The following is a 22343-nucleotide window of genomic DNA, read 5'->3' on the forward strand; positions in this document are numbered from 1 at the left end:
CTTAAAAAAAAAAAGAAATAGGGCACGGATGGAAACGATGTTGCAGAAGCTTTTAGCTTCACAGAAGAAAATGAGGGAAGGAGGAAGGAGGTCTGTGCACACAGGGCTCAGGACAGAGCCCTCCAGGCCCTTAGCCATCTACAGGGCTAACCAGCTTGGACATCTTGGAGGGGATGATCGCCAGCTGTAGCTTAAAAAGAGATATAATTAGCCAGGGGCTGGTGGCTCACATCTGTAATGTTAGCTACTCACAAGTCTGAGATCTGAGGATTATGGTTCAAAGCCAGCCTAGGCAGAAAGTCTGTGAGACTCTTTATCTCCAATTAACTGCCAAAAAAATAAACCTATGCCTCCCACTTGAGCCTGTGGCTCAGGTGGTAGAGCATTAAGCAAACAGATAGTGTCCAGGCCCCGAGTTCAAGCTCCAGGACTAGCACACAAAAAAAGAAGCAAGCAAGGAAGGAAGCAAGAATGAGACTTCCTTTCCTGCAACGTCACCCTGGACTCTGGGTTTCGTTAGCCGAGTCAGAATACCTTCAAGATGCAGAGCCTGGTCCTCCCCACACCCACTCAGGTGCCAGAGGAGGTCCTGGTGCACAGCCACCTGCTGTCTCCTCCCTGGCATCAAACCCCAAAGCAGGGAGCACTCGGACCACCCAGATTCCCTTGGGAGTCTCAGGGGGACAGCTAGAAGACAGCTTTTAGACTCTTTCCTAATCAGGGAGAGAGGTGGTGTGTGCCCCAGGAAACCCACACAGAAAGAAAGGGCCTTACTCCCTCGTGCACATGTGCATGTGGCCTTACACACCCCCAAAGACAGAACATCTTTCCCTGGAAGCCTAGGAAACCCTGGGTTTGAGATGCACTACGACAGGCCTTGTAAGGTAAGACTTCCTCTAACTCAGCTTTTAGGGTAATACAGACAGTAAGCAAATGGTGAAGAGTTCTTTCAGCATTGGGACACAGGCATGATGCAGGATGGACGGATCACACAGAAATGTCCAGATTCCCACAAACACAACTGGACATTTGCATCCCAGGACCATTGTCAAATGTCCCCCTGGCTCTGTGTCAGTCTCAATATTGCTAGCTCATTTTTGGCTCTATGTGACTCCCCCCAGCCAATGGCATTTGTGGTCCAGTAGCTCACATCTTTAAGCCTCGCTACGCCGGGGACTGACCTAGAAAATAGGAGGTCAAAAGCTACCTGGGGCAGAAGATGCCTCAAGACTTTATCTCCACTTAACCAGCAAAATGATGGACCGAAGACATGGCTCAAGCAGTATAATACTAGCCATGAGCAAGAAAGCTAAGGGGAAGTGAGAGGCCCTGAGTTGAATCCCTGAAACTGGCAGAATAAGGAAAGAAATAAAGAAAGGAGAGAGAGAGAGAGAGAAAGAGAGAGAGAGAGAGAGAGAGAGAGAGAGAGAAAGAGAGAGAGAAGGAAAGAGAGGGAAGGAAAGGGAGGGAAGGAAAGGGAGGGAAGGAAGGAAGGAAGAAGGAAGGAAGGAAGGATCAAAGAAAACTAATAGTAATAATAATTTTTTAAAGCAGCATTTAGCTCCCTCTCTAAATGCTCATTTCTCTTTATTTGCACGTTAAAGTTTGGATTCAGAATCTAACCTACCAACCCCCAACTTAAAAGAAAAAAAATCCTCAATTTCAAGTGATTGGATACTCTCTAAGCCCATAAAAATATAAAGGGGGAGGGGAGTCACTCTAAGAAAGCAAAGACTAAGCCATTCTGAGGAGCTACTGCTTGTTAATAAAACTGGCCTTTCTTTCTCAAAGTACAAAGTGAATGCCACAAGCTCAAGATAAATAGTCTGTTTAAGATGCTGATTTATCCTGAAAACGTCTCAACCTCTAGGTCAGCTATGTGCTCTCTGACCCAACCAGTGCTGGGTTCACATGGCACAGAAGGGATATTCTTGATAAGATGACCCCCCCCCATCCCTGCCCACACTCACCTTTCAACATCTTCACGGCCACAGTGACGGCCTCCTTGGGCTTCTCCTTGTCGATTCCCACCGCTTCAGCCATGACCACTTGCCCAAAGCAACCCTCCCCGAGGGGCTTGCCCAGCGTCAGCCTGAATGTATACACAGAGGATTAGCAGGTAGCATCTGGTGGACAGGCAGAACGCGGGAAATTCCAGAATGAAATACAAAAACCTTTCCAGTGGCTTCTTGCGAAAGCCTGCCGTGTTTATCATATGGAGCTAATGAGACTTGGGGCACTCGCGCACAGGAGTGTTTTCTTAGTGATGTCTTTTAAAAGAATGTCAGTGACTGGTGTAACACCTATTAAACCTCACATTTGTAGTCTCAATTTATTTTCTTTATGGAAGCTATCCCTGTGAGCGAGGTGGTCAGCCTCCCTGAGTGCCCACGACAAGGAACTTTTGATCTTGAGCCAGTTAAATATTTGTAATTTAGAACGTCTCAAGGAAAAAATGGCAAAGGCTGTTCGTGTGTGTGTGTGTGTGTGTGTGTGTGTGTGTGTGTGTTTGTGTGTGTGTGTGTGTGTGTGTGTGTGTGTGTGTGTGTGTATGTCCCTGTAAAAATGGCAGCTTTAAGACCCCTATTACTCAAATACCAGTGGATTTTATGGTTACCTTCTTTGCCAAGTTACAGGATATGAATCTTAACTGCATTTTAAGGAATCTCTAATTTTTCACTAAAGGGGAAAGAAAATTCTGGAAAATGGGCAAGTTTTTTTTTTCTTTTTGGCCTTAAGTTTAGAAATTCTTGTGGCTACTTAAAATTAATGATGAAGATAACCCAAAGTACACATCACAAATTACTTTTTTCTTCAAGCTTAGGAATTATCCTTGGGCATGCCACGAGCCAAAAGAATTAAGTCTTTGGAATAGTTATGAGTGTGGTTTATTAAGTATAACACAACAAAGTCCTGAGGTCCTATCAGCAAACAGTACTTACAGTAAGTACACAATGGCTTAGGGGGGAAAAAACCCAAAACAAACAATAACAACAACAAAAACCCCAGAGGGCAGTGTATGCTATGTTGAGGTCATTGACCTCTCTTTCTATCCAGAACTAAAATTAAATTTAACATGTTGGCAGAAAAATAAACATTTGCATTGGAAAAATGGCTAATTTATGTCCTAATGCCCCTGCTAGTACAAGCATAACAATCCTTTCTTTGTATAACTCCTGCCGCCGATCTAATAAACTGCAGCTAAATAGCCTTCATTCATTGGAAATCTGCTCCACCTCCATTTGTGCTAAACGCTGTTTGGAAACGCACAGCACTCAGATTTTCCATACTCGGGGTTCCCTGGGTAGGAGCTGGTTGAGCAGCCACGTACAGATTCCCACTGTTGACTGTGAAGCCACAGGTGGCAAAAAGCAAGCCTGACCTGAAGGCTGTGAGTTCTGAACATACAATCACAGCCCCACCAGCAGTTCAGTGTTATACACGAAGGAATGTGTACTTGAACCAGCTATTTACATAACCATACACAGTTAGGGGACTGGAGGGGTTCATGAGAAACATCCCTTCCTTTCTCCCTCTGAGCAGTGCCCTCCAGTGCCTCTCCAGTAGGCCTTGGATGAATGAGGGAAGAACTAAAGGATGTGCATGTGAATGAGTGAATGAATGAATGAATGAATGTCCTTTCACTAGAGTACACGAATACACATGAAATGACTTCATTCATACTCTAATTGAATGCTAACAATTACTTGGTTCTGGTTTATGATACACATTAGTGTCTCTAAATTGACTTGTGTAGCAGAATAAACTTCTCACATGAAGCTGCATAAACCAAAATCAGCTACATTCCCTTCCAACCAGAGTTTGTCAGAGCCAGTGTCTGGGAAAGCTTATTTTTGTGTTTCCAAATCTGTGTGTGTGTATATAAGTACGTATGTATGTATGTTTGTATATATGTATGTATGTATGTATGTATGTATGTATGTATGTATGTATGCATGTACAAGATGCATATGTCACACATGTCTCCAGCATAATCTCAGGGAGACACTGTAAATGTCAAGACTATTATGTTTATTGCAGCTTATATGATGCAGAAAGTGTCAGTGTTTCCACTTTCCATTACTCCAGTCACACTAAAAAGGACCCTGAGCGAGCTGCCAGCACTCCATGAAGATGACTTCTGTATGTGGGTGGGGTGAGTTGGTTAGTATCTGCCTGGGGATGGGAGCCAGTAGCGCTATGGCTCTCGGCCATGCCCCACCATCTTTCTGAGATTCACAGTTCAGAGGCTCCAGGTTACCAAGTCATGAACAGAAATGAAAGAGACTCTCACAGCCAAGAACTGTGCTCAGCCTTGAGAGGTGGTACAATGGTCTTCATGTCACAGCAATAAAATCCACAGAAGCAAAAGCCATGTACCGGTGGCTCCCAGCTATAATCCTAGCTACTCAGGAGGCTGAGATCTGAGGATCAAGGTTTGAAGCCAGCCTGGGCAGGAAATTCTTTTGACTCTTAGCTCCAATTAACCACCAAAAAAAAAAAAAAAATATATATATATATATATATATATATATATATATATATATATATATCTGAAAATAGAGTTGTGGATGAAGTGGTAGAAAAGGTGGTAAAAAAAAAAGCTCAAGCATCTAGGCCCTGAGTTCAAGCCCCAGGACAGGAACTCAAAGAGAGAGAGAGAGAGAGAGAGAGAGAGAGAATTGAGTAGGTCACTCAAGGTTACCCAATGTTCAAATCCAATCCAACAGAGCCCAAAATCAGACCAAGAGATATACAGCTCCCAGCAAGGCTTGGACAGTGTCAGCTACCATAGTTGAAGAACATTCAAGCTGATAGTGCATTCATAACCATTAAAAACAGCCAAACTGGGTAAAGATTCGTCAGGCAATTTACGTTCTTATATCTGATTTCTCCAAAGGCATAAACTACAAAACTACAGAAGTTGGAGTGTCAACTCTGTTTTAAAGGCTGGACAGCCCTACTTTTATTCCATCTGACTAGGTTTGAATTGTCTAGAAATTTAATAAATCAAATGATAACCAGATGCCATCTTGTTTGGACACCAGCCAGAATTTTATAGCCCTGCTTGAAAAGAAGGGGAAAAAAATCTCTTTCTTTTCCAGGAGTAGTTGGTTATTTAGAAATGCCATCTCATGCCTGTTGAGACATGCCAGAGCAAGACCTTTGCAGTGAAAGGTCACGAAAAGAAAATGCCAATCCAATACTTCCATTTATACCTCAGCTCAGGGCTACGTGGAGCAGAAGAACAAGAACTCACTTATCTCGGGGGAACTCCCACTTCGGGTCCTCTGGCAATTCGTACTCAGACACCCCTGCCAGCATTGGGGTATCGGCCGTGGATGACAGGCGTGTTGTTATCCTCACTAGCGGGGTGTTGGAGTTCATGGAGGAGCTAGACTCGGCTGAAACCTGGATACAAAATGCAAAGACACAGATGTAATTGTGGCTCAAGTTGAGAAGTCTGGAAGTCAGCCAGGGCCCAGCCAGAATATCGATTCTAGGAAAGGAAGGGAGTGGGGGGAGTGGGGGCAGATGAAGTCACGGACCAAAATGAAAACCACTGGATTCCAATTCCTCTGCCCTGGCCACCCAGACAGCACTAGATTTCACCCAAATTATATGGTCCGAAGATCAGGTTGTCAAGCAAAAATGTTAATGTACGTCGCACCAAGTATGTCTTCTTTTCGTGCTAATTCTTTAGGACAGCCACTTGAGGGTGTGTGGAAAGACCCTGATGGCTTCAGTATGGCCTTCTACCAGTATCTACTCTGGAGCCCCTGATAACCAAGCTCCTTTTAGACTCGCACCACTCCAATCCTGGATTAATGCTGAGGCTCAAGAGATGCCATAAACCCATTTAAGATTTCCACATTGCTTCTGTCTCTGGAAATGCAAAGCCAAAATATCCCCAGCAAGCCAGGTGCTGGTGGCTCACGCCTTTAATCCTGGCTACTCAGGAGACTGAGATCTGAGGATTGTAGTTAGAGACTCTCATCTCCAATTGGTAGCCTTAGAACTAAAAGCTTAGGGACAGTACTCAGGCCCTGAGTTCAAGCCCTAGGACTGGTAAGAAAAACAAGCAAAACAAAAATCCCCAGCAGAGCAGTCTTAGGATTTGAATATGAAGGACATTCCAACATCACCATATTCCTTTATTCAACATAACCTAAGGAACTGGGGGGCATTCTGTCTCTCCCCAGACTTCCTGGAAATTTGCTGATGGCCAGGCCATTTGGTGAAAATGGGCTACAGTTTTAGAAACTAGTACACTGGACATGTGAGGGAAAAGCATCTAGGGAAAGGGAAAAAAAACACCCTTCTTCACAATTATCAGGAGAGCTGAGACTTCCTCTTGTATCTTGATTCCCAGCAGTCTGTGTCTGCTTTCTGTGAAGGAGAATTCACACAGCCCAGCCAAAGGCCCCTTCTGTATGTGTCTCCACAGTCCTGGTCTCATCATGGGCAGCTAAAACACTGCTCTGCTTTAAGCCAGGAATAAGACTTTGACCCAACATGAGGTTAAACATGAACCATCCAAGCAGCCCACCAGCAAGGGATGAATCATCCCACCTGTGCAGACAAACACTCTCCAACCCAGCTGGCAGAGACTCAGTCCAGGTGAGCACATTTTGCTGGGATGGGTCCCAGATTCTCCCATGACTCGTCCTGCCCACCAGCACCATCTTCCTGGGAAAGCCCTGATGAGGTCCTCTGTAAACCCAGACGACCCTGACCCTTCATGCAGGCTGGAAACCCAAGATGCCCAAGAATGAGCTGGGGGGAGGAGGAGAGATTAGGAATAGGAAATTGCTTTTGGTACTCAAATTAAGAGGCCATTTAAATAGGAAATTTCTGTTCTCTTTTAAAACATATGTGCATATACTTCTGAGCTTCTTGACTGATCTTTTGGCAAGGGGAAGCTAGTCCTAAATTTTTCTAAGCAGCTGGTATGAGAAATGTTTTATTTATTGTGGCAGATCAAAAATTAGAAATTAAAAAATAAGCCAAGAAATCAAAGAAATTGATAATTTTATAGCCGAGAGCCCCTTGGCCAAGCGTCCAGGCTGCAGAAGCAAATAGCAAGCTGAGTGCTGTGGCTCACGCCTGCAGACCTTGCTTGCAAGGCAGGTTCCAAATGCCCAGGCCCATGAGTTCTGCTGGACACAACACTGCCCCTTACCACTGGCCCCCAGAGCCTCCCGACCACCCCGCATGGGGCAAGACTGGTATGTGGCAACCGACAGGAAAGGGGAAAGATTGGGAAATCACCAGAGGCCACATTGCTGAGTGTTGTGAATGTCCAGAAGGCAGAGACTCATCCCAGTTGAACACCACCCGAGAATCACCAATCTCCTCAGGGAGGCTTAGCGGACAGGATGTGGGCAAAGCAGCAGAATCTTCAAGATCCTATCTCAAAAGTAACAAAAAGCCACACTGAAGGCATGGCCCAAGAAGTAGTGCATCAGCAGAACAAATATGAGATTCCTGAATTCAAATCGATGAAAGGGAGGGAGGGAGGGAGGAGAGAAAGAGAAGAGGAAGGAAGGAAGGAAGGAAGGAAGGAAGGAAGGAAGGAAGGAAGGAAGGAAGGAAGGAAGGAAGGAAGGAAGAAGGAAGGAATGAAGGAAGGAAGGAAGGAGAAGAGTAAGCAAGTGAGTAGGAAGGTAAGCACTCTTCTAAAAAGGATGTCTAAAGACTTAGCATAGCTCATTTTTGGGGAGAGATCAAGGTTGGGGAGAGGGTATTTTAATCCAGATTTTTCTAGACCATTGGAATTTTATCATCATAGATGTACATTTGTGTTTAAGGAGTGCCTTTTTATTATTTATTTATTTATTTACTTACTTATTTATTTATGCTGGTATTGGGGCTTGAATTCAGGGCCTAGATACTGTTCCTTAGCTTTTTTGCTCAAGGCTGATGCTCTACCACTGGAGCCACTGATCCACTATGGCTTTTTTTTTCTTTTTTTTTCTTTTTTTGGTCATGGGGCTTGAACTCTAGGCCTGGGCTCTGTCCCTGAGCTCTTCAGCTCAAGGCGAGCACTCTACCACTTAAGCCACAGGGTCACTTCTGGTTTTCTGGTGGTTCCTTGGAGATCAGAGTCTCAAGGACTTTCCTGCCCATGCTGACTTTGAGCTACAATCCTCAGATCTCACCCTCCTGAGTAGCTAGGATTACAGGAGTGAGCCGCTAGGTCCCGGCTTCCACAATGGCTTTTTGATGGTTCATTAAGATAAGAGTCTCTTGGCTTTATGTGACTGGGTTGGCTTCGAACCAAACTGCCACCTCCTGAGTAGCTAGGATTGCAGGTAGGAGCCACCAGCACCCAGACAAAGTGTGGATGATAAATAAATACAGCTTAGGGATTACTGAGGCACATTTGTTCAATCTGACACTAACTGGACTGTGGCAAACCTCTGACCCAAAGGGAATGACCCCCGAAGCACAGCAGGCATTCACACACCAAACACATTTCCACAAGGTTCTAACATGGATGCTTTCAAAATAAAACAAGCAAACAAAAACTAAACATGGAAACCTTTCCTCTTTGTTCTTGTCATTACTCTGACAATATAAAGCCATGTTTACTTGGAATTTTGTTCAGCTGAAGTGCAGAGATTTGGACTGAATGTATAAATCTGGGAAACAGCGTGGTCCAACAAAACAGAAAGGAAGCCAGGTGCTGGTGGCTCACGCCTGTAATACTAGCTACTAGTCAAAAGCCAGATCTGATGTTTGTGGTTCAAAGTCAGCCCAGTCGGACAAAGAAAGCCAAGAGACTCTGATGAACCAGCAAAAAGCTAGAAGCAGGGGTAGTAGAGCCTCAGTTGTGGGTAGAAAGCCAAGGGAGAGCATGAGGCCTAGAGTTCACATTTCAGTACACACACACACACACACACACACACACACACACACACACACACACACACACACACACACACACACACACACACACACACACACACACACACACACACAAAATAAACGCCAGAGGGGAAAAAAGTAAGAAAGTGGCCTAAGTGTATGAAAGTATGGAAGGCAATTGCTCTGCCACTGAGCTGTACACACACACACACACACACACACACACACACACACACACACACACACACACACACACACACACACACACACACACACACACACACACACACACACACACACACACACACAATAAACGCCAGAGGGGAAAAAAGTAAGAAAGTGGCCTAAGTGTATGAAAGTATGGAAGGCAATTGCTCTGCCACTGAGCTGTATCTTAATTTTACTTCTATACATTTTTACTATGCTTTTAAAATCCCCTCTGGGACTGTAAAATTTGGCTGGCTTTCTCTCTGCTTCCATTTCCTCTGAAAGGGGTCCCGTCCCAAGGGCCGGGCCAAACCTACAGCACCCCAGGGTGCCAGGGTACCAGGCATCCTCTGCCCCGAACCCTGTTCCCATTGTCCACTTTGGAAGTTTTTCCTCCATACCACATAATTCTTACTTTTTCTTTTCTTAACACCAAATCGTAACTTCCCTTGTCACAGAATCTACCATTTCAACCCTAGAAAGGTGAGTTCTGGAGTGGTCTTTCCAACTAATTGAGAAATACCCCACTGTTAGTAAGACAAAAGTTACTTATCGATAATAAATGCTAGCACACTGGTAAACTGTTTCCCCACCCAAATCTTGGCAAATGTTTTTGTTTTGTTTTGTTTAAAACTTTTCACAGTCTCCAATTCAGCTTCTTTACTCTCCGGAATCTCTTTACCACGTGTCATAAATCAAACTCTTAACTAAATGTGCTTTTCGTCTATTTCCACAGTACCGGTGGGAAATTAAGCAAGGAAGTGGTTTTCTTTTTGTCTTTCCTTTTTAAACAGCCACCAAGAAATAGTGTTATCTTTTTACATGAGATTAAATTTGACACCTAGGGGGACCCCAAAGGGAGGAGAACAAGGTGGAAGTAAAATGCTGGTTGGGGGGGGGGCAGCTCACTGGTGTTTATTCCTGGAGATGGACAAACCCCGTGGGACTGGACCACTAACTGCCCGAGAACCCGCAGCCTTGCAAGCAGTGGCCCTGTCCTTTGCTCCCAAACCAGGCCAGGGTGCGGTATGCTCCCAACAAAGGCCTCACCCTCCACTCGAGAGGAAGCTGCAAGGATCTTCTAGGAGTGGATGTTTCTTTTTTCCCCTCCAGAACAAAATATAAATCACTAGAGCAGGTAGTTAATCAGTCTAGTATTTCCCATCACAAGCCTCTGCTTCCCCAGGCCGGCTGAGTGACCGGAGAGACGGCACCGACACGCCGTCCCGAAGCCGTGGTCAGCCGAAATCCAGGTCAGATCTGAGTCAGAGGCACGCGTCTTCCAGAGGCTGGGACAGTCCAGGGGAGGGGAGGGAAGGGAAGGTGGCTGTGGGAAAGTGCAGGCAGGTCATCCATGACCACTCCAGCCGCCCGAACGCCCTCTGGAGTCCCGAAGGCTCCCATCACACTGTTGGGCTGGGCACTCTACAGAGAAGATTGCAAGTTGACGAATTAGGCTGCCAAGGAGGGAGCGAGTCAGAACTTCCCGTTGTGGAGCTGGGTGTGTTTAAAGGCCAGAAATACAAGGTCCAGTCAGGTCCTCCTCCCCATCCTCTTTTAATGTCCCCTGGAACATAACTGACCTTAAAGTGAGCATTACAAGATGCTCTTGATTTCCTCTGGGTTTCCCTCTGCCTGGATCAGTGGTAGAAGGGGGAGTACAAGGTGAGGCAAGAGCACCCCCATAGCATGGTGTGAGCTACAGATGTGAAGGAAGGACCTGAGCCAGGCAGGGTGAGGATCTGTCTGGACAGAACTAACCAACAGTTACATCTCTAGCCTGCCCTATGGGAGCTTCTCTTCATACTCTAGTTCACGTACCTTCCGGGAGACCTACTGTTGTCCTCTGTGGCCCTTCTGCACTCATGCCTACCTCTTTAGAAAGCACGGAAAGTGAAGGCCTCCCTTCGGTGAAAGTGCGCCCAGGCTGCTTTTGATATTCATGGGCTTGTCTAGCAGGCTTAAAGTAAGAACCCACTGGCTAAGGTGTGGTGCAGTGGTGCATACCTGTAGTCCCAGCTACACGAGAGGCACAGATAGGAGGATCACAGTCTGAGACCCTATCTGGAAAACACACTGAAAGCAAAAGACCTAGGGGTGTGATTCCAAGTGGTACAGCACTTGTCTAAGAAGCAGGAGGCCCTGAATTCCAGGAGGCCCATCTGGACTAGCTCCTGTGGGTCCTATTTAACACATGGAATGCCCTAGGAGCAGCAGAAAATAAGCAGGTGACTCCACAGCATCGGAGCCCTGGCCTTGGGCCCTGACCATCTCATGCTATGGGTCTGCTCCCACCCAAAAGCTGCTTCTCTTTCTCCAACCATCAAAGTGCATGCAAAGTCTCACAACACACAGAGTTGCTGCAAAAGAAGCACAAGGAACAATTTCTTTGGTGCTGAAAAAAAGTAATAATCTTTTGTCTCAGAAGAAACAACAACAACAAAAAGAACCTAAGCTGAAATGTCTGTGTTACACCGGAAGTTCAAGACAGAATAGTAAGCGTGAGGAGGGCAAACTATGAACAGAAGCCCCACAGTGTGGGGCTGAGGGGAGAGAGAGGCTGCGTGCAGGTGTGCATGTGTGCAGGGGAGAGGAGACGGGAGCCAGGGCCTGCACTCCACTACCAACAGGAGCTTGGTGAGCCCAGATAGAAAGGGGCCTCCTTGGGAATGCCCGGGAGCAAGCTGCCTCCAGACCTCTGATTACAGGCTCACCTGTCAGGTAAAGGCATGCTTGGCATCCTGTGGTATTCACTCTGTCATCAGCCTATCTGCTGGCCTTTGTGGGCTTTTCCCTCCAGCCACAATGCAATGAGCCTTTTATCTGATAGCATCTTCTCCACAGGAGGGGCTGTCTTCACCGGGCAAGACCAGCAGCTGGCCCCTTTTTGACATATATGAAGAGGAGCTGAGGCGTGCCCAATGTTAACCCAGGAATCTCTGAGCTAGCTGTTTTTCCCAGGGGAACTGACATTTGCTCACTTTTCTGGGCTTCTCTTACACTATTGGACCCTGTTTAAAACAACAACAACACTTCAAATAAAGGCTTGCACTAGCCAGGTGCTGGTAGCTACTTAGAAGGCAATCCTAGCTACTTAGAAGGTTGAGATCTGAGGATTGTGGTTCAAAGCCTGCCCAGGCAGTAAAGTCCAAGACATTCTCCAATTAATTAACAAAAAGCTGAAAGTGGGAGCTGTGGCTTAAGTGGTATAGAGCTGGCTTTGAGCAAAAGAAAAAAAATCTCAGGGACAGAGCTCAAGGGACAGCTTGTACCCAGAGTTCAAGCCGTAGGACTGGCACAAAAATAAAATAAAATAAAAGGCTAGCCTTTATTTTTGGGCCGGTGCCCAAAGGCAACAGGCTATGTCTCATGTGGAACCTGGTTTAGACCAAGCAAAGAACAATGAGTCAAAGAAAGGAAGGAAGAAAATGAGAGAGGAATCCTAGTTTTTCCTTTGATTACATAAGGAGGAGGAGAAAAGTGACTAGCTTCAGGGGACGTAAGCAAAGAAGAAACACCAGTTGGCCAGAGAGAAGGAAAAACACGATGACTAAGGTTACGTCAAAGAGATTTTCAGAGCATTTGCCTCTTTTATACAAAGTAAAAAGGAGAGCATGTACTCACTACTCAAAAAATGATTCAATAATTATAGGACAATGGGCCTAGCTAGGCTAAATTACAGGTTTCCTTCTTTTGCTCCTATTAGAGAAAGAAATAACACAAATAGGAATCTGACCCCCCCCCCTTTTTTTTGGTCGGTTATGGGGCTTGAACTCTGGGCCTGGGCGCTGTCCCTCAGCTCTTCAGCTCAAGGCTAGCGCTCCACCCCTTGAGTCACAGCACCACTTCCAGTTTTCTGGTGGTTAATTGGAGGTAAGAGTCTCATGGACTTTCCTGCCCTGGCTGGCTTTGAACTGCGATCCTCAGATCTCAACCTCCTGAGTAGCTAGGATGACAGGTGTGAGCCATCAGCCAACATGGAAGAGGCTAGAAGTTTGACCAGAGGTAACTGGTCAGGAGGGATGCTGGGGAAGGCTGGCTACAGCGTGATGAAGGCCTGGTCAAGGTCTAAGAGTACTAGTTTCTCCCCAGAAACTGGTCAGGCACCTGGCTCTGCCCCTCGTCATTGCTTAACTGGCCTCACAAATGACAGCGGTAGCACTCAATTCATAACAAGAGCATTCTTGGTGGCAAAAGTAACCCAATGAGCCTCTTTTCTCCTCCCTCTCCCCCCCTCCCCCGTGCCTCCATGTCTTAGAATAATTTGGTCATTTGCCTGCACTTCACACACATTCCAGTTTCTATCCTCAGCCTCACTGAAAAAAGTCCTCCTGGAAACATGGGAAGCTAACAAAGACCCATTCAGTGTGCAGTGTGGGGCTGGGTTGAGAAGAGCCAGATTCACGCCAAGCCCACTGATGTCCAAATCCTTCCTAATGCTCAGTCCAGAAAGAACACTACACAAAGTACTTCTGACAACCAGCTGGGGACGGGATGAACGTGCATTCCTGGCCCTGGCCAAGACTTACTGAATAAGAAATTCTGAGGGAGCAAAGCAAGGAGTGACATGGTCCAAAAAGAAATATACTCATTACCTGACCTATGAAACCATAACCCTTCTGTACATCACCTTTATAAATAACAATAAAAATAATAGAGAGAGAGTGTGTGTGTGTGTGTGTGTGTAAGAGAGAGAGAGAGAGAAGCTAGGTGCCAGTGGCTCATGCCTGTAATCCTAGCTACTCAGGAGGCTGAGATCTGAGGATAGAGGTTCAAAGCCAGGCCAGGCAGAAAAGACCAGGAGACTCTTATCTCCAGTTAATCAAAGAAAAAAGCTGGGAGTGGAACTATGACTCAAATGGTAGAGTGCTAGCCTTGAGCAAAGAGGACTTTAGGGACAGTGCCCAGGCCCAAAGTTCAAGCCCCAGGATTGCCCCCCCTCCCAAAAAAAGAAATTCTATGAGTGGGACTGAGACTGATGATGAATCTGCACTTTTCACATGTACATTCATATTCAAATTCTACTCAAACACAGCCAACTTGTTGGCTCTGTTCAAAACAATAATAACTTTATTGGAACCAGTTTTAAATACTTTCAGGAAGACTATGCATTCACATGTACCTTTGTCTTACACCTTCACAAAGATGAGGAAAAGAAGACATTTTCTCACTGTTCGCCTCTGCCAGGCTTTGGTTCCTGGCCCATATGAGGCTCTATCTTAGCCCATCTCCCTAAAGCAAATAAACCAATTAGAGGGTACAAACAAGCCAAGCAGCCACCAAAGACCAAGCCCAAGGCTAAAAGCAATCCTTTGTCAGTTCCATACAAAAATGAGCCTACCAATGGGTGCTAGTGGTTCACTCCTGTACTCCTAGCTACTCAGGAGGCTGAGATCTAAGGATTGCAGTTCAAAGCCAGCCTGGGCAGGGAAGTCCATGAGATTAATTAACCACCAGAAAACTGGAAGTAGAACTGTGGCTCAAAATGGTACAGCACTAGCCTTGAGCAAAAAGAGCTTAGGGAAAGAGCCTAGGCTGTGAGTTCGAGCCCCATGACTAGCACTACCACCAACAACAAAATCATCCATGAATACATGGCCACACCGTTCATCTACTGACATTAGGCTATGCATGCGATGTGTATAAAGCTATTTTAAGAATCAGAGGGATTTGGCCAAAGCTCAGTTTCGAAAGAAATCATGGACCTGTTTAAAATAAACAATAATTAAGATATAACCTGCAGGCCATAGGTTTTCTGATCTTGATTTAAAACAATAAATCAGCTGGGTATCAATGACTCACACCTGTAATCCTAGCTACTCAGGAGGCTGAGATTTGAGGATCCTGGTTCCAAGCCAGCCTGGGCAGGAAAGTCTATGAGACTCTTATGTCTAATTACTCAGAAAAAAAGCCAGACATGAAGGTGTAGCTCGAGTGGTAGAATGCTAGCCTTAAGGGGATTAGGCCAACGGAGAGCATGAGGCCCTGAGTTCAAGCACAAGTACCAGCACAAACAAAACAAAATATGAAACACCCAACCAAAACAAAACAAAGTCAAAGAGCTCTGAAGCCTCTTTTCTGATAATAGTATAGCCCTATCCAAATATTGATGCCTGTCTTTCACACACACTTGTAAAATGCCTATGCTTTGAAGAGACCATCAGACTTGAGTTCTGTCAAACTCACACGAAGGGAACTGCCTCCAGTGTCCCCAGGCCCACCGACTAGCTCTCTGCTTGCCCCACCACTGTCCTTTCTTGTCTTTAGAACAGGACCCATTCATCATCCCAAGGGAGACACTACAAGCTGATTCTCCAATCTCTGAAAATGAGCCGGATGCCACGGAGTGGCATGTTAGAACCCGTCCTACATAGAGTTCACCGTCATCAAAGCCAAGGAAGAGATCCAAGAGCTGGCTGGGTTGTGGGAGGAGTAAATGTCTTTGAACTCTTTATCTACTTTCTGTTACCTGTCTCCGCAGGGGGATGCGCTTGGTCAGCTTGTGCACGGCCGGCTGGCTGCTGAAGTCGGGCTTCTTGGTCGTGGTCTTCATTCGACACACGATGACCGTCACCACCATGCAGGCGATTAAGAAGACCCCTATGCAGTAAATGGCTATCTCCAGGTAATCTGGGGAAGCTGTAATCTCTTTTTCTCTTACGGGAGCTAGATTGCAGGTTACAGGGGGGGAACAGATAAGCAAGCCACAGAGTTAGCACACTGGACTGATGCATCCTAGGCAAAATACAGGCTTCAAAAAGGCAAGATGGAATTCTAATAACCCAATGCTAAGGAGGGATGAGGCCGGGAGGCCACAGATCTCTTTGCCTGTGCCTCCCCAGTACAAGGCAAATAACCGAGTGCTCCTCACTGGAATGCCAGGGCCCGGGTGGTCACGGTCTCCAGCCTAAGGGGACATCTGCTACCAGCGTGTGGCTGCAAAGGGAGGCTATGAAACCACATTCCTCCAGAATTTGTGTAGGCCAAGACCACCAGCTGTAGCCACACCTCTTTCATGGCAGCCCCTGAATGCAAACCAAACTGAAAATCCTTCCAGAGGCACATGCCCACTTTTGATTCCAAGGAGACTGTAGGAGCAGCTCAGTCTCAAGAGGAATCCCAAAGGCTCCTTCTAAGTGGGCTGGCCAAATAAAGTTTGGTGGAATTCCTTAATATAGTTCACAAAGCTAATCAAACAAAACAATCCATTTCCTTAGTTGATTATGATATAAAATCATTACAACTGGATGTATAAAGTTTTAATAGTTCTTAGCAACCATTTCAAATTTCCGTGTTATACGGATATATCCATATAACTTTTCTCTTAAGCTAGTATGTAAATGGTTTTGTATGTGAATATATATAAGCACAATATACATACATAATTAATTATCTTCTTTATATCAATATCCACAAATGTGTCAGGGAGGTCTGGATAATGGCCTAACTATACGCAGTGTATTTCCAAACAGTATTTCTCGGTCACTGCATTTTGTTAATGGCACGTTGGTTAGCAAGTGCTAATGGTGGAATACAATACTGCATGTAAAAGCAAGCTCAACACGAGAGACATCTCGTTTTACAGAAAATATTCACAACCAAAGGGGGGGGGGGAATGGATGCAATGGAATTATTTGAAGCTTATATGTTTTAATCAGGAAAATATAAACACATCCGCAAGCTAGTCAAAACACTCAGCCGCACAGCACAAAATGGAATGATCAACTTCTTACTAAATATCAAACAAGCATGCGTATAGGCTCTATAGGCTAAAAACAAAGCATTAATATCAAGGCATTCATAAAGGAAATGGTAGAAAGGCAATGCATCAGAGGACAGTTGGATTAGAAAGCTGGATTAGAGAAGTCAGTTAAAGACACAGAGGCCGTAAGTAGACAACAGCACCGCCCTGATGTTCATTTCTCCGTAAGGCAGAAAGAACATCAAGACCAACATGGCCCAGACATGCTATGCAATAAAGGCAAATTCAAAGCCCATACTAGCGCAACATGCAACAAGCCACCGATTCTCAAGGAGGCAGCACACGGCTTCTGTACACCTACAATTCAGAGGTGCTTTCTCCAGGGCACCTCAATAGAGATCTGGTTTTGCTTTTTTTCTTTTTTTAACCAAGATACAAGCAAAGTTGGATACAATGCTAAGATTTTATTAGCCAAATGGCATGTGCAATGGGAAAAAAATTACTTTGCATTTTACCAAGTAATTTCAACTTCTTTCTTAAGAGGAATGGAGGTAGGGGATGGGCTCAGTGACTCAGCAGGAAAGCATACCATCCCTCTGGGTTTTAAAGGTGCATGTTTGACTTTATCATAAAAGTAAGCGTGGGATCTCTTTATAAGTGAATTTCTAAGGCAACTTCTCTGATCCCTGGGGGGAAGGGGGACCATTTTGAATCTTTTGAAAATTCTTGATACACAGGATACAAGGGATCATTTCTGAGCACAGAAGCTGTGTTACTTTTATAGCAATCAACCAAAGAAAGGGGAAAACACAAAACCCACGGAAAGGAAGAAGAGTATATACCTGGCAGAACTGTCAACCATGCAGAGTGAAAGGATATCCCAATAGAGTTACCCGCCAAGCACGTATACTCCCCAGCATCCTCAAAAGTTACATTCCGAATATAGAGAACCTCAATCTCTTTGTCCGTGGTGTTAACACCGGCAGCCTAGAAAACAAAGGAAGCAAGAACACAGCTAGACGACATAGGAATGATTGTGGAAGGGGCCTTGGAACCATGAGGCCTTGCACCAGCGGCTCCGGGGGGTGCTGGCCACCAGGAAGATTCCGACTGCAGCCCATCCACAAAAGCCCACAACCGAGAGATGCTGAGCAACACCGGCCAGCTCACCTCCACAGGCCCGTCACCACACCGGCTTCACCACCTAGACATGCATGCAATCAGACACATGGAAAAAGCACCCACAGAGCTCCGTTCTGCTGGCCTTTGCTTTGGTTTGGATAGAGGGGTCGTTGTCCAATACACAGAGTGCCCAAAGGGGCTAATTTGGGGTTCTGGTCCTGTTTGGCTGCAGACTCCCACACTGACAAAGGGATGGTTCTATCTAAATTACTGTGTGATGAAATAAAATACTCCAGATAAGCTCAGGGCATAAGCCTCACTTGTCTCTCTGGCTCTGTGAGAACAACCAGGAAGGGTGGTTGTCTTAGTTGACCAGGCTCGGCAACTTTTACTTTAGCCAAAACCATCTTGTCTTGCAGAGGGCTGAAAGCAGATAGCAGAAAGCATGATCTCGATAACAGAAGAAAACTTTCTTTTAAAATCTCTTTTGTAATATCAGCATCTGAAGATGAGTCACGACAGACTACGAAAATCAGCCCGGGTACCTTCAAGAGCATCCCGAGGAACATTCCTCAGAAAAGAGAAATGGTTCTTGAATTTGGCATAGGATCAGCCATGGAACCAAAGGAATGACATTTCTCTGGACAAATTCTATCATGCCTGTAATTGTGGTGAAGGAGATATGAATCCTGCTGATGGTTCAAATGCTACAAATTCCGTAGGAACGTAGGCCTAAGTTTCAAATGATGCTAGTATACAACCACCCTGGGAAATGTGCAGCCCAAACCAGACAAACCAGAAGGAGCGACTTAAAAACTGGGTGGAGGTGGAAGGTAATCTTCAGACGAAATTACGAGCAGGCACTTTGAACGTTGTGGGCATTTTTCCATGGCTGCTGGCATCACACCAGCTGCACCACCAAAGAAAGATCATTATCAATGTACCAAGGCCACAAGAATTATCCTAGAAGCTGCCTGAAGCTTCCCAAAGCACCAAGTCTTTTCAGCTTCTATTTCCAGTTTTCTTTAAAAACCAAAACCAAAACCAAAAAACAAACCAAAAACGTTGTTACCTTGCTGCTTGGGCAGGACAGTGAGCCAGGCAGACTGGTTGGCCTGCCCTATATAATTGGAGACCTTACATATATATTCCCCAGCATCCGCCTCAGTCACATTGAACAGATCCAGCACCTCTGCATTGGAATTATTTATCCCCGAGTGCTAGAATAGACACAGGAGAACGATATAATGGCCAACCTGGAAGACTCAATGCTGTCTGTGGTCCCACCACCAACACACCACAAGAAAACAACCTCCATTATGTTCTAAAGAGCTGTGGATGGAGGAAGAGGAAACTACAGCCCAGTGGTGGACAATGGAAGGGACCTGGTAGAGAAGGATGGAGAAGGGTGGTGAGTGGGTGAGTGGTTCCCAGGACAGTCGCCATCTTTCTGCAGATTTTTAGATTCTGAGTATTGTTAGCTGAAGAGAATACTTCATTGGTAGACTGTTCTCCATTAGCTATCTCTAGTTCTTTTTTGTTGTGGCAGTTGTGAGGCTTGAACTCAGGGCCTGGGCGCTGTCCCTGAGCTTTCTCACTCAAGTCTAGCACTCTACCACTTTCAGCCCTAGCACCACGTCAGTTTTCTGGTAGCTAACTGGAGATAAGAGTCTCATGGACTTTCCTGCCTGGGCTAGCTTCAAACCACGATCCTCAGATCTCCGCTTCCTGAGTAGCTAGGATGACAGGCGTGAGCCACAGGCACCTGTGCCATCCAGGGCTGGAGCGCTGTCCCTAAGTTTTGTTTTGCTCAAGGCTAGCACTCTACCACTTGAGCCACAGATTCACTTCTGGCTTTCTGGCAGCCTCTGCCTGGACTGCTCTCAGATCTCAGCCTCCTGAGTAGCTAGGATTACAGGCATGAGCCAATGGCAAAACCATTCTTTTTAAAGCAACTCAACACAGAAGACAAGGTAGGTGTTGTGCTAAGAATTCACGGTATACACTCAGTGGGTGCATGCTCTCCTGGAGAGTAAGCTGGAGCTAAAACACTAGGAGGGCAAAAGCCAAGAAGATGGGGGTTTGCAAAACAAAACAAAACAAAACCCAAGAAATATAAGGAGGAAGACATTGTCCTGGTTCAACATTTCACAGGTACAGAAACACACTTATACTAGCTAAATAACAAGTGAATGGATTATAAAGGATTACTTTTTAAAAACCCACATGTTTCTAAATATGGCTAGCTACCAAAAATTGGCCCTAACATCCTATCAGTAGAAAACATCAGATTAACAACATGAGTATGATGTCTCAATCTTTCCAAGCTCTTTCCATTTACTCCATACCACCCTACAGGGGAGACAGTATCACGATGCCATCTTTATAGATTTTGGCTAAGACAAAATATCTCATCTAAGATCTCAGGGTTGATAACTGAACTATTCTGACTGTTTAGTTAAGGCTTCCCACATTCTTCAGAAATTTTTATTAACCTCAATGATCTGCCAATTCCTTCATGTACTGTTACTGTCCAGTCTAACTGACAACCTTCTCTAACATTCAACAAGAAATCAAAGAATCTGGGTAAACCTACAAAGAAGGTCTCACTTGTGGGCCTCTTAATAGGATTCATAAAATCCTTACCTTCAGAACCTTGAGGTACGGCAGCCCGTCGGGCCCATATTTACTGCCATTCTTTTCCACATGCTTGATCCACTGGATGTGGGGCTGGGCATCACTGTAAACTTTGCAGACAAACTCCACGTCCCCTCCGACCACCGTGGAAACATTTGCAGGCAGCCCAGCTTGGAGGATGGGCCGGTGTGGCGACCGCTCTGAGGAAGAGAAAAGAAGACTGAAGATGGGAAAAGGAGAAACCAAGAAATAGGTGGTGTTGTCCAGAAGTCTGTCAGGGAACTCAAGCCCAATAGGCTCTGCTGGCTCACTTCTTGAGGATAATTGGGGGGGGGGGGGGGGGAGAAGAGGGGAAGGGCAGCGCGGGGAGGAGAGAAACACAACAAAAGGGACTTCAAAGAAGATGTCTGGAGGATGCTTATTTAGAAAAATCTAGAAAAGAATTTATTATACCCCAAGATCTTGTTTCTCTGCAGGTACCTAATAAACAATGGCAAAGACTTCGACAATGTGCAAGGCAAATAAATGGTCATCTCTTCACTTATTTGGCTTGGTGGGCTCCAAACTACACCTTAATCACAAATTTAACATTAAGAGTAAATAATTAATTGGAACTAAGAGTCTCATGGAGTTTTCTGCTTAGGCTGGCTTCAAACCATGGTCCTCAGATCTCAGCCTCCTTAATAGGATTACAGGTGGGAGCCACAGGCACCTGACTTGGACTAACTTTTTAAGGTGGATCCCATGTACACACAAGGTCTCCTAATACATTTCTAAGATGTCCTGAGAAGTTTTGCATCTCTTGCTTAAAAATAAATAAATAAATAAATAAATAAATAATAAACTAGAATTCCAGGCACCAGTGGCTCACACCTGCAATCCTAGCTACTTGGGAGGCTGAGATCTGAGGATCACGATTTATAGCCAGCCCAGACCGAGGAAAGTCCATGAAACCTCTACCCCCACATAACCACCAAAAGCTAGAAGTGGAGCTGTAGCTCAAGTGGTAGAAGACTGTCAGCCTTAGGTGAAAAAGCTAAGGGGCATGGCTTGGCCCTAAGTTCCAGCTCCAGTACTGGCACCCCTAAAAATGTATTAGGACAGTTGATTTCATTGTAAAAGTTCTTACAACAATGAAATGAAGAAGAAAGCAATAAGAATTCGATAAAGACCAGACTACTGAGTTGTGGCCTGTCTACTAAAGCACTCCAATTACAAGCTTACTAGAACCTTCCTAGAAGGCATATCTGTCCAGGACCACATCAAACCCAATCATTGGTCCATTCACAAACAGGATTCCATCCCCCCACACCTGCACATACCGGTCCCCTGTGGGTGTGACTGTCCCAACTTGAAAAACAGTTAAGAGGAGACCCCAAGCATCTTACCACACCAAGGGCATCTCCAGGCTGCTCTCAATCCCTGTGCCCTGGGCTAGATACAGCAAGTCAGAACGATGGCTAGCTAAGTCTTTCTACATTTGGAACTTTCAGATGAAAATACCACATGGTGGAATCTGTTGAACAAGAGCCAGACTGTATGCAAACTGACTTTACTGCTGGACCTTCAAAAACTTCTTCACAAGAAAGAAGATGCAACTAGTGGTTGCCCTTACACATTCAAGAATCTCACATTTCTACACCATAAAGAGAAGGATTTCAGTGCCCAAAGGAGTCATTTATCTGCCCCCTAATCTCCTGTGTAAGCGGAACAAAGAACCCAGAAGTTAAGCCTACTAATTTTGCTTGATTTTTTTTTCTTTTTTCTTTTTGAACTCAGGGGCTTGAACTCAGGTCCTGAGCGG

At 45.4% G+C, this 22343-nt stretch overlaps 1 protein-coding gene across 13 annotated transcripts in view; it reads right to left on the reverse strand.

Annotated features, from left to right (window-relative positions):
* Positions 1–22343, reverse strand: part of Fgfr2 (fibroblast growth factor receptor 2) — a 109489-nt gene that overhangs the window by 20915 nt on the left and 66231 nt on the right. For 4 of the 13 annotated variants that reach the window (XM_069988177.1, XM_069988187.1, XM_069988184.1 and 1 more), the window contains 5 exons: positions 20549–20739; positions 18975–19122; positions 15541–15744; positions 5261–5411; positions 1971–2092 (listed from right to left, as the gene is read on the reverse strand). In XM_069988177.1, coding sequence (XP_069844278.1) covers positions 1971–2092; positions 5261–5411; positions 15541–15744; positions 18975–19122; positions 20549–20739 — 816 coding nt within the window. Of the gene's footprint in view, positions 1–1970; positions 2093–5260; positions 5413–15540; positions 15745–17622; positions 17768–18974; positions 19123–20548; positions 20740–22343 lie in introns of all 13 variants that reach the window. The other 9 variants (XM_069988180.1, XM_069988190.1, XM_069988182.1 and 6 more) reach the window with 3 other exon arrangements.

This window comes from Dipodomys merriami, unplaced genomic scaffold (assembly GCF_024711535.1).
Source record: "Dipodomys merriami isolate MVZ:Mamm:240054 unplaced genomic scaffold, mDipMer1.0.p SCAF_35, whole genome shotgun sequence".
NCBI lineage: Eukaryota > Metazoa > Chordata > Mammalia > Rodentia > Heteromyidae > Dipodomys > Dipodomys merriami.